This window comes from Eucyclogobius newberryi, unplaced genomic scaffold (assembly GCF_026437365.1).
Source record: "Eucyclogobius newberryi isolate DKJ021-1_F unplaced genomic scaffold, fEucNew1.0.hap1 SCAF_17, whole genome shotgun sequence".
NCBI lineage: Eukaryota > Metazoa > Chordata > Actinopteri > Gobiiformes > Gobiidae > Eucyclogobius > Eucyclogobius newberryi.
This window is the reverse complement of record NW_027315801.1, coordinates 29,886,562-29,904,288: the sequence shown is the minus strand read 5'-3', so window position 1 is coordinate 29,904,288 and position 17,727 is coordinate 29,886,562. Positions and strand designations below refer to the sequence as shown.

The 17,727-nt window shown below is 40.9% G+C and overlaps 1 protein-coding gene across 2 annotated transcripts; it reads left to right on the top strand.

The window, feature by feature from the left end:
- Positions 1-1,033: 1,033 nt before the first annotated feature.
- Positions 1,034-16,180, top strand: wnt2bb (wingless-type MMTV integration site family, member 2Bb). Of its 2 annotated transcripts, none has more exons than XM_072449883.1 (5): positions 1,034-1,472; positions 6,007-6,227; positions 12,308-12,585; positions 13,043-13,307; positions 14,658-16,180. In XM_072449883.1, the coding sequence occupies exons 1-5, from the start codon at positions 1,297-1,299 to the stop codon at positions 14,885-14,887; spliced, it is 1,170 nt and encodes a 389-aa protein (XP_072305984.1). In that variant the 5' UTR covers positions 1,034-1,296; the 3' UTR covers positions 14,888-16,180. The 2 variants fall into 2 exon arrangements, with proteins under 2 accessions (XP_072305984.1, XP_072305985.1); XM_072449884.1 differs by having other exon boundaries at positions 1,038-1,472; positions 6,007-6,231; positions 12,312-12,585.
- Positions 16,181-17,727: the final 1,547 nt, after the last annotated feature.

The following is a 17,727-nucleotide window of genomic DNA, read 5'->3' as shown; positions in this document are numbered from 1 at the left end:
TCAGTCAATTTGGCATAAACAGTTGGATTGTTTTCTCAAGTATTTGATCAAATCATGGTTTGTTACAGTTATGGCTAATTCCAAAAGGGATTTTGCACATTAGTCCAGCGTGAGGTGAATAGCATATACAAAAAAAATACAAGTCAATGTTTTGTTTAGAGAAAACCTGGTGGTTTGTGTTGAGACAATATTCTTCAAGAATCTGGAGGCATTCCAGATTCTTGAAAATCTGGATTGCCTCCAGAAGGACAGAGACACATTTACACGTTTGATGGAGGAAGACCGCTCACAGCCAAAATGCAAGAGAAGAAGAGAAGCACAGGCCCAGATGCATGATGGGAAGAGAGAATCCTGTCTGCTGCCTCAGCACTCTGTCTTGCACATGTGGTTCAGATTTAAGATGTATAACACTGCTACACTGGATCATTTGGCTCTGCTCACATAATCCAACATTCCCAGCTTTCTTCTTTAACTTTAACTTATAAAAACATGAATAATAGCTTGAGTTTAAATGACACTAATAGATCAATTGGGTTTCCGGCAAACGCTTCCTTCATGATTTGAATAAGTTTACCCATTCAAAATAATACTTGGATTTTAATTACATAATTGCTCGAAACTATATATAGGCTATAATAATGTAATACTGTGAATAATGTGTCAATCACTGAAAGTTCAGAATGGGATGTGATTCACAGAATCAACAAGCTTTATTATTTATTTCGTAGCAGATTTAAATAAATTACCATAGATTTACTCACTGACAACACAGTAACTAACCCGCACCAATACTTTCTACCCCTACTATAGACCTATTGTCATTGGAACGATTGACAGCAGACTACAGGGACCGATCAGAAGAGCTCACAGAAACTCAGTAACCCCTATGTGTCCAATAAACAGAGCCCTCCCTCATGTCTCGCTCTCTCTCCCTCAGCGCTGACTCTGATAAAGCGCAGGTCCGGCGTGAGCATCCAAACCCGCCGCGCGCACTTCACCGCGAGAGACGCACGAGCGCTCATATCACCGCTTTGGTTCGATCACTTCTGAACCCAAACCCCTGGACTTACCCCTTGGACATGTGCGCTGGACTAGTGGCAATCGGACACTTGTTGCTTGCGGATAAACCCACGTAGGCCTGCCGGGGCGGAGAGCGGGCACATGGCACACGCGCCTGTGATGGACAGCGACGCACCGGGGAGCAGAGGAAGGATGCCGAACGCGATCTACTGAACGAACTCTATCCATGTTTTTCTCTCTTTTCCTTAACTTTGTGGATGAATTGAATACTTTTGAATGTTGAAAATCATGCTGGGGCTGAAGCGATGTTTAAGTGTCAGGACAGAGCGGCCAGCGGGGGTCAAGCTCTCGCCCAGGTGGTCGTCATGCTCCAAACCTATTCCGACGCGGATTTACAGTGCGTGTCTGCTCTTGCTGCTGCTTATCACGCCACGAGTGGACTCTTCATGGTGGTAAGTAGACTGGACGGACTGGGCAATTAAATTCATCATGTGAATACAATCGCGTTACACTGAAGGCCGAGCTCAGTTGACCCATTAACCTGTTACCATCCACCTATTTTCGCCCTGTGCACAATGGTTGGACATACCCAAATGGCATTGCTTATTAAAAGAGGATCTTATGTTCCACATGCAAGTGTGATGCATCATTAGAAAGCTTAGGCCTTCTAGTTTCTGCAGATGTGCACATGAACACTGTCAGGGCTTCAGAACTTACACTACAGAGGCCCAAACATAAACAAAACATCCTTTTTTAGTCTCGCCTGAATATTGTTAATTTGTAATGGTCATGAGCATGACATACTTCATTGTGTGCATATGCTGTTCACTGTACATGATGTTTATCTTGTTGACAACAACTGTGTAAAGTTTCAGATCTCTAGGAACAGGCATTTTGGTGCTGTTGACCTTTTTGTATCAAAAAGTATATTCGGAACAAGTGATCCAAATATGTGCCAACTGTGCCAAACTGTTTTATTACAATTTTAGCTCCTCTATGATCATAAAACATACATTTTGATGTTTTGTAGGCCACTAATAGCAATTATAACTGCTAAAAAAAAAATATGTGTAAATATGAGTTTACCCATGAATTTCCCATATAGAGGTTAAAAAAAAAATAAAATATATATAATATTTTTATTTTATTTTTGTATTGGTATAATAATACATATATCTAACAAAATGCACGTCCAAAAGGCTAATAAAATCAGAAAACGTTATGCGCAAAATCCTGCCGAGAAATCTGGCTCTTTACAGCCTTCCCGGAGCCTTACGCACGAGAATACAGAAGATTCTGTGTCAATCATCCCTTTGTCCCGCCTCTCTTTTTAAAGCTATTTTCATTGGCTAGAATAATCTGTCAATCAATCTGAGCTACGTCATTCGCACGCGGCGCTATTTAGATGTAAACAGACTAATCCATGTGCGTCGCAAGCGGCGCATTTTTTTTTGCGGAGGCTGTAGCAAACAAACCCGTGGACAGAAAAAATCGTGGATGGTCTCATTCTGTAGGAAACAGTCTGAAGAAAAGAAGGATATCCAACATTATTTTATAGGTCAAACAGGTCATTTGTTATGGACGGAGAAATGCGCCGAACAAGCGCATTCTCGTCCGGCGAGAAACGAAGAAAAGTTTGTTTACTTGACAATATCTTGAAATCGGAAAACTTCAGGAAAAATACAAGTGGATATTGTTTTTCAATGGTTCCTTACGGACAGACTGAGTACAAGGATGTACAGAATTAAAGCCGTTTCGTCCGTCATAAACAGCAAACAGGTAGGACATGCGTTTGTAAAAGTTGAGACTTTCTCACAAACTATTGGCAATTGCTTCTTGGGGCATATTATTCAATGTAAATCAATGACATATTCGTTTTGTTGAGAAAATAAGCTTTAAAATGATGTATGGCTTGCTGGTATTGACCACGGAAATAAAAGTGATGATGTAAGAGAATATTTGAGATATAGAAAATGTTCGCCGGCGGACAGGTGTTAAGATGACAATGGCGTTAAAACTGTTATTGAAGCTCATGGTGAACAGTGGATTGACTCGATTGAAGCTTGAGATTGAAGTCACGTGTTGCCTGAATTAAATCTTAAAACTGAGCTCAGTCTGCTTTAGTCAGAAGCATCGTAGTCATTAATTCTTGCACACAAACAGAACTAAAATTTCCGGAAAACTCAGTGACTGCGTAAAACACGTCTTCCAGAGACGTGTCTGTGGGAGTGCCTCATACTGTCACTGAGAGGGCCAGGAATGCCCACTAGGCCTATTGCAGTTTGGATGGAATATTAGGAAATTATGTTGTAAAGGAGTGATTACTGATTTTTCTTTTTAACCTTTTTTCTTTTATTTCTTCTTTAATCTTAGGGGATGTTCTTATCTTACAAAAGGACTGCCCAATTTATACACCGAAGAAAAAGAAAGATGGAAAGCTGTAAAATTACGTTTTGGTATTTGAGTATTAGATAGCTAATCCATTTCACAACACAAGCATAACTATGAATTTGTGAAATGTGATTCAATGTTAAATGCATGCATTTATCTAATGTTACCGAATCATGATATTTTAAAAGTGTTTTTTTTTTATTAAGCTTTTCAAGTTATAATTTAATTCTATCAACATTCAAAATGTACTTTACAGCAATTATGTCAACACGATTACACAGGAACAGCTAGTATATCAAAAGTTAAAAGAAGGCCTACACACGCATGCGCACGCACACACACGCACGCACCCACCCACACCCACACACACGCACACACGCGCGCGCACACGCACGCACGCACACATACACGCAAGCACACGCCCCCCCACACATACACACACGCACACACGCGCGCGCACACGCACATGCACGCACACGCTCATACACACGCGCGCGCGCGCACACGCACACAGCGAGAGAGAGAGAGAACAGTTTTATACAATGGAAATATTTATTCCAATGAAAAGTTTTGGTCTGTGCCTGTAGAGACAGGGATAAGAAACAACTAGCAGAGTCATGATCTACTTTGTCCAGTAAATATTTAAATATACTGACAGCATGTATTACTCTGTAATACAATATTGCAACAGGACAGAACTGCAGTGAGCAGCTTTTCTTCATCTTCATCTACTAGACATTCAGCAACAGGTGGCATCAGGTATACTACATCCTCCTATTGCCCACACCACCCTGTTAAGAATGTCAGAATCAATTCCCAGTATTGATACTTTTGATACAGTTGTTCTAATTATGGAATCAATACTGCGCTAAAAGAACTGATTCATCATACAATTTACAAAGACACTGCTATCGTTTCACATGACAAAGTGTAGAATACTAGTATTATTACCAGTATCACTCATAACAGTACCCATGATCATTATTTTAAGTTTAATTTCAAGGATAATGACGTGTATGCTTGTACTACTTTTTCACACATACATTTCAAAATGATTTTGATCCAATAAGTATATTTTTGTTTACTTGGAACGGGTCTCATCTTCTTCTTCTTGGATGACAATACAGTAAAACAACAGCATTTTGTTGCGTTTTGCACATCCTCCATACTGATTTATTTATTCATTTTTTATTCCTCTCGAGAATGTTCTACTGTGATTGCTGAATTTGTTGTTCCTCACGGCTCCACATCCATGTCCTCACTGTGTTCTGCTGTTGTGGACAATGATTTACCATCCTATAAAGTGCTCGGGTCCACCTTTTGCTCAGAAAATGAAGTGTGAATGGCTGTTCTAACTGGCGTTCCTTTGATGGGCACTCTTCTGCTCTCGCTAATCCCTCTGAGGGGGACAGAGTCTCGTAAAACCCACGGCTCCACAGCTCACACTCTGACCTACTGTGGTCAAGAGATACACAGTCTATTCTGGGGGAAATCCTGCTCTACTTTCATTATGCTCTTTATTTTATAACAGTGTGAATGATGGCGTGATAAGAATCAAAGTGGAGAGGAACTTTAGTTAGTGACAGCACTGATTTGTGACAATGTGACTGGTTGGAGAGATCTAACTGGTAGACGGTTAAACATCTTACAAGGAGAGGTTAAGTGCTTATTTATTTAGAGAGCAGAGTAAATGGTTCAGTCCCTCTTTTCCCAAACCTTTATCGTCGAGTGTGAACTCTGACTCAGACCAACCTACTGCTTATGTTCCCCTTGTTTCCCTGCTTTTGTGTTGTAGTCATATTTTTGGGCTTTTGTCTAGTGTGTGAAGTGAAAGAGAAATCAAATATGAATGGTTATTTTTATTTATTCCTATCTCTGTTTTGGGAAACTGAAAACGTGCCTCAATTCTTTCCCCTATTTGTTCCCTGTTTTGGGGGCTAAAGAATCTGATAAATGTTTTTGGAGGATCCCGAAAATATCTGGGACAATTCTAGATTGAATATGTCATGATAAGATAAGATATTCCTTTATTGTCCACACATGGGGAAATTTCATTGTTGCAACGCAGGTAGATACAGAGGAAAAGGACAGATAACTTATAGGAAGTTTAAAAAACACTCTTAATAGAAGAACTCTTATAAACAAAAACTCCTATAGACAAAACCTCTCATTTCTTAATAAGGAATGGAGGGGAAAAATAAATAAAGATAAAATGAAATAAAAACAGCTAGCGTAAGACAAAATAATACTAATAATAATAATGGTAAAATAAGCACTCTATTTACATCAGTTATATGCACATGAATATGACATTGCGTGTGAGTACGACAGTAATTGCACATGGATATGACGGTATTGCACATTAGGTCGGTATTTCACATGGTTAAGTCAGTATTGCACGTGTTCAGGGCTAACGGTGTTTGTTATAAAGTTCCAGTAACTGTTTTTTGTCATTGAAAAATCAAGCACGGCTATATTGTTTATATTGATTGGACCTTGTCTCGACACTGAATATTCCAAGGAACATTCACCTACCAACATTCCACAGCGTTTTTGATGAAAGACACTTAATTGTTGTTGCTTCTTGGTCCACAGGTATATTGGTACACTAGGGGCACGTGTCATCTGTAACAACATCCCTGGTTTAGTGAGTAAGCAGAAGCAACTGTGTCTGCGTCACCCTGACATCATGCAAGCCATCGGGGAGGGCACCAAGGAGTGGATCAGGGAGTGCCAGCACCAGTTCAGACACCATCGCTGGAACTGCAGCACCCTGGACCGGGACCACTCTGTGTTCGGGCGAGTCTTACTGCGCAGTAAGTCCATATGTGTGTCTGCGGCTCCTCGTCCTGTCAGCGCACTTCATATTCACACTCACTATAATGCGTCACTTATTGGATTTTGCCTCATCAATAAACACAAGATCAGAAGATAAGAAATAACTTTCTGCCTCTAAACATTTGAAAACGAGGCTAAGGTGTGTTTCTGTTTAAAAGGTATGACAGTAGTGACGCTGGTGTAGCAGTTTTTAGAAGACATGTGTATGTGCTGGGAATAAGCAGTAATGCACATGTAAATATTTAGAGAGATACTCACTGTCAGGTCACACTGCAGGTTTGAATGATCACCATTGACCCGCGCTGTCTCCCTCTCACGCACCCCCTTGCACCCTCTACCCTCATCCATCCGCACTCACAGGACATTCCTCTCAGTATAGCCAACTAATCAAATATTTTTACCGTAGCAGATATGCACATGCAAGTAGCTTAACACCATAGCATTTATATGCTGCTGAAATAAACAAATTCATCATTCTTACCACACTATTAACAAGGGGAAATGGAGTGCTTCAGTCTGGTTTACAAGTTCTGGACACTAATCAGTTCTAAAACAAAATATTTTTTTGTTGCACAGCATGGGCTTTTTCTGTGCCAAGACACAATATTAAGTATATTGCTTTTTCTTTGTGCATTTTCCGGTGGCATTGTTGCTTTGGCCCTCTCCAGAATGTCGTTCTTGTCTCCACCAGGTGAGAACTTGGGCTCTGAGGTTTCTCCAGTCACTATGTTTACATTTCTGAGTTTCTGAATGTGCTAAACAACCCCTTTCAAATCATCAGACCACTCTTGTCTCAGTCTACAGTGAGGAAAATAAGTATTTGAATACTCATTTTTGCAAGTTCTTCCACTAAGAAATTACTAAGGGGTCTGATCATCGGAGGTACATTTCAACTATGAGAGACTAACTTAAAAATCCAGAAATTATTGATTTTTAAATAATGTACTTGATAAGTATTATAATAAGTATTTGAACACTTGAGAAAATCAATGTTAATATTTGGTACAGATGCCTTTGTTTACAATTGCAGAGGTCAAACGTTTCCTGTAGTTCTTGACCAGGTTTGCACGCACTGCAGCAGGGATTTTGGCCCACTCCTCCGCACAGATCTTTTCTAGATCTGTCAGGTTTCAGTGCTTTCGCTGAACAACACAGAGTTTTAGCTCCCTCCAAAGATTTTCTATTGGATTGAGGTCTGGGGATTGGCTAGGCCACTCCAGAACCTGGACATGCATCTCACTCACTCCTTGGTTATCCTGGCAGTGTGCTTTGGGTCATTGTCATGTTGGAAGACCCAGCCACGACCCATCTTCAACGCTCTGACTGAGGGAATGAGGTTGTTGCCCAAAATCTTGCAATACATGACCTCATTCATTATTTTCTGCACTGTATTCATTCTACAGTGCAGTCGTCCTGTCCCCCGTGCAGAAAAGCACCCCCAAATCATGCTGTTTCCACCCCCGCATAGGGATGGTGTTGTAGGGATTGTACTGATCTTGGTACAGGTACTTCTCCCTCCAAACACGGTGAGTGGACTTTATACCCATCCATCCATCTTCTTCTGCTTATCCGGGTCACATGACAGCAGTCTTGAGCAGGGACTCCCAGACTTCCCTTACCCCAGACACTTCCTCCAGCTATTCCGGAGTGATCCTGTGGCGTTCCCCGGGGCCTCTTGCTGGCGGGACATGCCCGGTACACCTCCCCAGGGAGGCATCTAAGAAGCATCCGGAACATATCCCAGAGCCACCTCAGCTGGCTCCTCTCGGCGTGACCATATTACTTTCTCCCTTGACTCCTCTGGATCATCCAGATGGTCATTGGCAAACGTCAGATGGGCCTGGAACCTTCTATGCAATGCATGATTTCAAACCATGATGGCGTAGTGTTTTACCTTTGAACTTGTAGCTCTCTTCAGGCTGGGATTTCTTATAATCATTGATACCCCACGAGGTGAGATCTTGCATGGTCATCTTTAGCTTCTTTAACTTTCTAACAATTGCTCCAACAGTGCACTCACTAATAGGGAACGTGAGCTGGGTTTAGACCGTCATGAGACAGAATAGTTTTACCCTACTGATGATGTGTTGTTGCAACAGTAATTCAGCATCTTTTTCACCAAGCTGCTTGCCAATAGCCCTTTCCAGCCTTGTGGAGGTCTACATTTTTGTGCCCATGGTAGTGGTTGGAGTCTGACTGATTGTGTGGTGGACAGGTGTCTTTATGCAGCTAACAAGCCCAAACAGGTGCTGCTCGATTAGATTAATAAGTGGAGAAGAGGTGGACTTTTTAAAGGCAAAAAAAGAGTTCTTTCTGATTGACAGATGTTCAAATTCATATTTGCAGCTATAAGATACAACATCACAGAGGAAATACACCTATGATGAAAATTTCAGACCCCTCCATATTTTCTAGGTGGGAGAACTTGCAAAATCAAAGTGGGTTAAAATATTTATTTTCCTCACAAGGTTTAAGTGGGAGGCCAGACATGCAGGGCATCTAGGGAGCATTAGCACCAAAAGTTACCTTAACTGCAGCTACAATTGCTAATAAAAATGGCTATTATACATATAACTGCACTATTGGCAAATATAGATAAACACGGTCCTTAATTTTGAGCGTTTGATTTTCACACTCGGTTATCTGTCCTCCGTGGTGCAAATAAATAAGTTGCTGTAGACTTCAATTTCACTTTGACATAGAGGACCAAAACAAGTCTGAGTAGACCTGACATTCTCCAGATGTGTTATTGGTATCACTGAGATTTTATCCACAACACTTTAGTTGTAGTTTCCAAGTTTACATGGATTTTGCTATAATGCATTTGAATTGTTATCCAGTTTTCCTAGTGTGCATGTAAACATAGTGACTGTGCCGTGACGCAACTCAGTGCTATCCCAGTGCTTCCCATTTTTGTTTCTCCTGTGATCCTGATACACAGACTAAAGAACTGGATGGACATCACTGGTACTGCCCTAAAAGTCCTATTTAAAATACAGGAAGTACTTTATTTTAAAGTAAGAAATTGATACATTTGTCTCAGACTACATGGCCTTGACCTGTGGTGCACCCCAAGGGCCGATCCTGGGACCCCTTCTATTAAACCTCTACATTTTGCCATTAGATCACTTGATACACAGAAATAATGTGTCCTATTACAGTTAGACAGACAACACTCAGATCTATGTTTCACGCAGGTGAATATGGACCATTGGATTCACTCTTCGGCATCCACAGAGATTTGTGTGCCAAACTTTAATTATCAAATGCACAATTATTAATCCATTAGATATGTCATTAATTCATTAAAACTGTTACCCCTAATTATAACTGAAGCTGTTCCAAAATCCCTTGGAGTGCAAAACAATTGGCTGGAGCCTTTGTGAAACTGAGACTCTGTTTTACTCTAATTATAAGTAGAAACAATCTCACAGAGGAAATCAAAATTTGTAATTCTGCCTAGGTTTTCTTTGTTAAATATAGGAATAAGTATAGCTGGTGTCTTGAGGGATTGGCTGATTGACATTAAATTGAGCATTTGTTGGGTTTTGACAATTCTTTTTTAAAAGCTGAAGGTAAATTTACAAAAAAAAATATTAAAGTTCTATTCATCTAACATTTTATTTTAGGGTAATTTGGTATTTGTGGATTTGGTATTTGTGGGTTTTGAGAACAAACTGACCCTGATGCTTCCTAGAATTATTGATTTGACTGGAAATAAGTGGATCACAGTTTTATTTGTTAGTACAACATCTGCAGCTTCCATTTTTATCAGATGTGGAATAAATATAGTCAAATTCCCTAAAGAAATGTATCACCAAACCTCCGCTGTTGGGCGAGAGATATTTTCCCAGCACTCTCTCTTCGGCCCCACTTCACACCTGAAGCCTGCATCTCTCCTCTGGCCCAGTTTGTGCTGCTCTGGCACCGGGAGATTATGGGCTTTAGGATCAAAAAGTGCACCTTTTTCAAAACAACAGTATTCAATTTCCACCATTATCCTATTAATATGAGTGACATCACAGTAATTCTGTTGAAAAATGGACTCGAGCAAAGCAGTCTTAGTTCCACCCTCTGAGTTTCGCGGGTGAGTAGTGACAGATTCACACCAAATTTATATTTTTAATGTTAAACTTTAAATGTTTCTTTAATTTTTTTTGACCAATGCAATGAATTAATGAATTAATAAACCATTAAATCAATGAATTGTACATTTCATCAATTAATTGTACAATTTTAATTAATCAATTACATATCTAATTAATTCATTATTGTACATTTAATAATTTAATTCCCCCATAAAACATTGTCTTTGACCCACACAAACAAAGAGAAAGTGTTAGCAGTCACCCCAGGTCTCTCTAAAAGCAAGTCAAGTTAGAAACCTGGATGTAATAATGGACTTTAACTTTAACAAAATTACCAAACTTACCAAAATCAAAGGTACAGTGTTAAAATCAGACGTGGAGAGACTTATCCATGCATTTGTGGCACTGCCTTCCTAGTGTCTCAGACAACAGACTTTAAAGCTACAAGTATCTCCATGGCCTGGCAGCAAAGTTTCTTGCTGACATGTTAGTGCCATACGAACCATCTCAGACTCCGAAGAGCTAAGGAACTGGCCCAGAGTCAGGACTAAACACGAGAAGTCAGTGTTTCAGTTTTATGCGGGACTGATTTTAATCTACACCCTTCTTCTGGGTATCCTCCAGGTACTCCAGTTTCCCCCCTCCAATCCAAATGCACTATAGGTAAAATCCTCCAGAAACAGTGCTCCTTACTCAAGATCAGGGGCCCCGAGTGCTGTACTGTGGCTCCCACTGACCCTGACAGGTTTCCGCAGCAGCATTGAAGATTGGGTCAAATGCACAGGACAAATTTCCCTATGCACAGACACTACAGTATACCTTAACCTTAACACCAGTCTGACAAGCAAGTACATTAGACACTACGTCAATACTTATCATTCTTCAGCCTCACACATTTGTGATGGACTGCACATCCAAGAAGAGAGCAGAATAGCACAGTACTGTGCTATTATGTACTGGTATACTGGTAGAAAATGTTGTCATGACATCACCAGCGCTGATTTATGGGGTATCACTGTGTCTGTAGTTAAACAATTTATGTGAGAGGAGGGGGAGCCCCACTGCAAGGATTATTTCTATGATAATATTTGAACAGAGATGTCCGATAGTCCACCTCAGGCCTGATATGAACACGTCAGCAGCACCTTGGATAGCACACACCCAGGTCCAGTCGTACCATTACTATTTGTGTAAGGTCACTTTACCTGCTATTTATTCTGTCTATAAGCTGTACTCGGCCCATCAGTCATAGCCATTCATTTTATGTAATCATGTTGTAGCCTTACATTTTTTACTATTTTACTTTTGTATATATTTTTAATCTTTAAAAAAAATATTTATCTGCATATTTATCTGTTCTGCTGTTTTCAAACTTGGCAACAATGGGATTTACCCATTGTATGATACATAAGGGTTACCTTATCTTATCATGTAGGTCATTCTAAAACACCAGGAGAAATATTCTCTTCTTTTTGTCTTTTCTGTCTGGAACCATGAATTGCCACTCTCCTTGTAGAGACCTTTGTGAATATGTTAGCATGATTGGGAAATATCTTGTGGTTGAAGATGCCTCAAGGCAGCTGTAATAACCAAAGCTATATTGTCATTTTGATAAATAATCAGCATTGTTTTAGTACACGCTTTATGTGATGTGCACCCCAAGAAAAGAACATTTGAAAAATAATCCATAAAAGAGCAGTTTATTTGGTCTGGACTGTGATACACCTGCTGTAAACTGCTGGAGTGTAGCCATAGGCTAGTTTCCATCCATTCCCACGTGCACTCTCATTCATACACCAGCATACATGGACACCGTGGGTAAGGGGGGTGAAGTGTCCCACGAAGGACACAATGGCAGTATCCTCCACTGCCACACTGTGGCACTTGGTATTCCAGTGGTCTCTCATCCTAGTACTAATGATAAGTTAGTATGGCCTTGTTTCCAACCACTTTTACTTTGCTTTTTACAGGCAGTCGCGAAGCTGCCTTTGTCTACGCAATCTCTTCAGCCGGAGTGGTATATGCACTTACTCGAGCCTGCAGCCAGGGAGAGCTCAAGACGTGCAACTGTGACCCTCACAAACGAGGACGAGCCAGTGACGACCAAGGCGAGTTCGACTGGGGAGGCTGCAGTGACAATATTAACTATGGAATTAAATTTGCCAAAGCTTTTATCGACGCTAAAGAGAGGACTGTCAGAGATGCACGAGCAGTCATGAACTTGCACAACAACCGCTGCGGCCGAACGGTAAATGACTCTCACCTCTTCATAAATTATGCATTGACTGTCACTATGCAAATAGATACCAGCTCCATTGGGCCTTAGGTGGGCTACATTCTGATCAACATAATTAATTAAGGCTAACTAAGACTGACACTAAGATTAGCCGACTCACAGTTTTCTTGTACTGTTTTCTGTGTGGCTTGTGAGAGTAGAGATGGCTAGACGAGCCAAATGTTCTTTGCTTACGCCTGGTCTGGATCCAGTCAAAGACAAAGCGACACAGTTGTGATTTTCTCTTATTTAAATTTTAACCAGTTATGCACCTGCACAAACTCTGTTAAAACATTTTCCAGAACAAATGTCAAAAGTACATACGTTCATCAAAATAAAATTGTGTGATTTTAAAATGCTTCATGCTTTGCAGCCTAAAACATAAATACATTTATATTATTACTTATACTTTATGTGTAATTTTTTGCAGGCAGTGAAACGCTTTATGAAGCTGGAGTGCAAATGTCACGGTGTGAGTGGCTCATGCACACTGCGGACATGTTGGATGGCCATGTCAGACTTCCGGAAAACGGGGGACTATCTGAGGAGGAAGTACAATGGGGCCATTGAGGTGACCATGAACCAGGATGGCACGGGGTTTGCCGAGGCCAACAAAGCCTTCAGGAAAGCTACCAAGAATGACCTGGTGTACTTCGAGAACTCCCCGGACTACTGCCTACAAGACAAAGCTGCAGGTAGAGACGCTGAGAGGGAGGTGCACAGCAGGGTAGATAGGTGCTATGCATGATATGTAGATGTTGTGTGTAAGTTTATGCATGACTACTTTGTTCATTTGTGAGTTATGGGTGGTCACCAGCTCTGTGTGGGTGCGGATGCTGAGCCCTTGGGACACACTTTGAGAAACCACCTGCTCTCACTGCTATACAATGCATGAGCTCAATATTGCACACAAGTCAGTATTTATCCAGTTAATTTAGAAGAAGAAAAAAATATGCTGTGATATGCTATGATACAATTTGTGTTGACCGTGAGTTGTATAAAGAAGTAAGCATTCACTTAATTGAATTGGGATATTCTTCAGCAAGTGCATCCATAAAAACCGATGCCAATCATTGCACATTAGAAGGAAGATTTTTTTACCTTTGCCAGTGTCCACCCTGCCTTACCTAGTGGAATTTACTGCCTGGAGACACAAGCTGCTAATTTCGGTAAAAAATCACTTCTCTATGTCTGTCACAGTGTGTCTGTCTGAGCTAAGCGTAGCTGGAGGGCAGAGATGGGGCCTCCAGTCTGTCTGTCACGCTCCACTGTTCATTTAACCCACACACACTCACACTGAGGTTCAAAGAGACCAGTGGCTTGGGAAAGGCAATGTAACTATAGGCTGCTCTACCAACAGCACATAGTTGTGCTGTTGTTCTATGGGCCACATGTTGTAATAGGTGGCAGTTCAAACAGGGCGCTCCTCACACCACAACATCAGTGCCTATTCTCTCGGGCATGACATTCACACAAGAAACAAATTACGTTTGGATTCAATTTATTCAATTTCAATCAGAATGGATAATATCAGACACTGTAATAAAGTACGCCGATGAACAGCCACAATGGACTGGGCAACTTTAGGCATGTTTGTTTTGTGCCTTAAAATACCTTCAAATTATCTTCATTTCATTGCCCATATGTCATCTTTAATGAACCTTTCAACTGTATTAATAAATCTCTTTATTCATTGCATTCTATCAATCATAAACCCTGACAAAAGAGCCTTTGGATGAAAGAGGATGACTGTCCTAGAGTAATCCACTGTGACGTGTGAAAAATCTAAAAGGATGTGTGCCGTGGGTAACCATTTAAGGTACGCTGGCTTTGAGCAGTGTGCAGTCTGCTAGTGTGGTACTAAAAGTGAAATGGTTCAGGTTACATCAGTTATGATTTTAGAAGTTTCAGGAGTTATATAGTGTCTTTCTTTGTTTTTTACTGTCCGATTATGGCCATCAACAGCATTTTGGTCACCATCATGTACAGTAGATTAGAAAAAAACTGTCTAATAGTAATATTTGTGTGCCCCACTTCCTCTGCAGGTTCACTGGGCACAGCTGGCAGAGTCTGTAACAGAACGTCCCGTGGCACCGATGGCTGTGAGGTCATGTGTTGTGGGCGGGGCTATGACACCACCAGAATCAAGCAAATCACCAAGTGTGAGTGCAAGTTCAAATGGTGCTGCAATGTGGAGTGCAAGGACTGCGAGGAGGCAGTGGACGTACATACGTGCAAGGCACCAAAACGAGCTGAGTGGTTGGACCAGACCTGAGGGCACTCCCCTGTGCTCTTATACACTTCTACAATTTGCAGAAGCATTCAATGGAAGATTGGATTCTGGGAAATTTGTCAGTGCTTTGCCTCCCCTCCTCTTTTGTCCATTTGTCACTACATGGCTAATAATTGTCTCTAAGGAAGCACTAAAAGTCCCCTTTTCCCCTTTTTATGACCCACCATCCCCAGTTTTTGAATAGCAGGAGGAGAGAGGTAAGGGTGCATTGGTGTTTTGTTCCAGTGTGAAAAAATGTTTTACTCCATTCACCAAAAGCTTTATAAGACACTTTTTTAAAAACTTTTTTTTTAAATGAGCCTTTAACATATCCAGTATTTAATGTACTATGGTGGCATAACATGATGCATTTCTATTTGGGGAAAAACTCTGATCTACTAAGCAGCAAGTTTGACTTTTGGAAGTTGCTCGACTAGTGCACTTTGAGAAGTGGACGGACATGGATTTGTATTGCCCTTGAGTAGTATACAGACAAACCCAGGACTGGGAGTGACACCAAATGTGTCATTGAAAATATTTCTGTAAAAACTGTGATAAGATGTGTGGAATTTATTATTTAAATTGTGAAACGTTTAAATCCTTATTTGTGTATGAGACTGCACTACATTGACGACTTAAGGAAACCATCCTTGTAATGAATCACCACTAGTATTCTGAAAAATACCTTAAATATTGGAAAATAAGGCTTTGTAATGTATCCACAGCCTCGGACAGACAACTACTCTTCAGCTTGCTTGTGTAATGTTGACTATATTGCTTGTATAAACAGTTTCAAAAGAAATGTATGGTGCATCAGTGTGACAGTGATGTTGCAGTACGATAAAGCAATAGTATAACGATTATTGCAGATGAAATGCTACATTTCTTTGATCCCAGTAGTGGATGAGTAACAAAGGCTGCTGTGTGCATGAGAGGGTGAAGCGGCGGTGTGGCCATGGAAGGGGAGTGTGATTAAAGGCCCTGTCCTAACCGTCCTACACCCGTCAGTGGAATTCCAGGTGGGTGCTCCTTAATGACGGAGCGCTGTAATTACCTGGGTCTGTTGATAGCTGCTGATTGGATGCGGTCGTGCCACAGAGGGAGAAGAAAGAGAAACTATTACAATCTGCCCCCACTACCTCCCAGACATCAGACCAATTCAGGCTTTGTTATACTAAACCACTGATAACTGAAAAGGATGCGGTTCACAAAGTGACACAAAAATATATATTATTAAGGAAATGAGCCAATTTCCAGGTATTTAAATGGGGATACATCCAATACTATATTCTTATGTATGTTCAATTGAATTGAATTAAATGTATATTTGTAACACCCAAAATTACAACAGCAGTCACTGTCGCCCCTCGAGGGGCGACAGTGAAAAAGAAGATAAAACAATGTTCATAGGGACTTGACAAATGTCCCAAGCTCCCCTGTCCTTAGACCTTCCTTCTCGGCCTCAAAACCTCGAGGTGTTCCACAGTGAAGGAGAGATCCGACTCCCTCAGACGGACAAACGGACACAAGATAGACAGTGGAGGGGGACCCACTCAGCAGGAGAACCAGTTCGTCGAGGCAGATGAAGAACCATCCATATGGAGTAGAGAACGTTTGAGGAGGGGGCATCTGGATCCACAGGTCATCAATGTGGCTGGTCCACACCCCGAGGGGAAGTGGGAAAAGAAGAAGAAAAAGCAATGAACAATAGATTGTAAGTGAAATTAAATATTAAATATTGTTTGATTGAAAAAGTATTCATAAGCAGAGGATAGTGCTCAAGCTGCCATACTTCCCAGCATAGTTGCTCCTAGGGCAGCGTAGCTGAAACTGTAGGTTTATATTTCTGTTCCTAACTAGCCTGACCATAAGCCATTTCAAAGAGGAACATTTTAAGCCTGGTCTTAAAATGAAGAGACTGTGTCGGCCTCTTTAACATGGACCTGGAGCTGATTGAATAACACAGGAGCTTGGTAGCTAAACAGTCTCTGTGCTTTTAGAGACTCTTGGGACCACCAGAAGGCCAGCATTTTGGGAGTGAAAAGCTCTGTTTGGATGATATGGTACTATAGCATCTTTGAGGTAGGATGGGGCCATGTCATTTATGGCTTTGTAAGTCAGGAATAGGATTTTAAATTGATTCTAAACTCGACAGGGAGCCAGTGAAGAGACTCCAGCACCAGCATAATGTGCTCTCTTCTTTTAGTTCCTGATAGTAATCTTGCTGCTGCATTTTGAATCAGTTGAAAGCTTTTTACAAAGTTTTTAGGACACGCTGCAAGCAGGGAATTACTGTAATCTAATGCAGACGTTACAAATGCATAGAAGTTTTTCAGCATTGCTTTTAGATTTTTCTAATGTTAGCATTATTGTGCAGATGGAAATAGGCTGTTTTACAGGCTTGATTTATGTGTGCTTTAAATGAGAGCTCCTGGTCAAATAAGACACCAATGTTTCTTACAGTAGAACTGAAGGCTACACTGACATCTCCAGTGTGACTATCTGCTCAAATGAAGAGTCTTGTAGATGTTTAGGGCCTAGCACAATGACCTTGTTTTTTTCAGGGTGTAGAAACAGATAATTAAGTATTATCCAGGTTTTTATATCCTTCACTCAAGCACTAAGCCTGTCTACTGGTCTGCTCTGGTTTCATTGATAATTACAGCTGAGTGTCATCTGCATAGCAGTGGAAGTTAATGCCATGCTTTCTGATAATGTGACCTAACGGCAGCATATAAAGAGAATTGGACCGAGTACTGATCCCTGTGGCACCCCTTATGTTACGTTAGAACAAGATGAGGAGCTCTGGTTTACATTAACAAACTGGTACCTATCCGATAAAT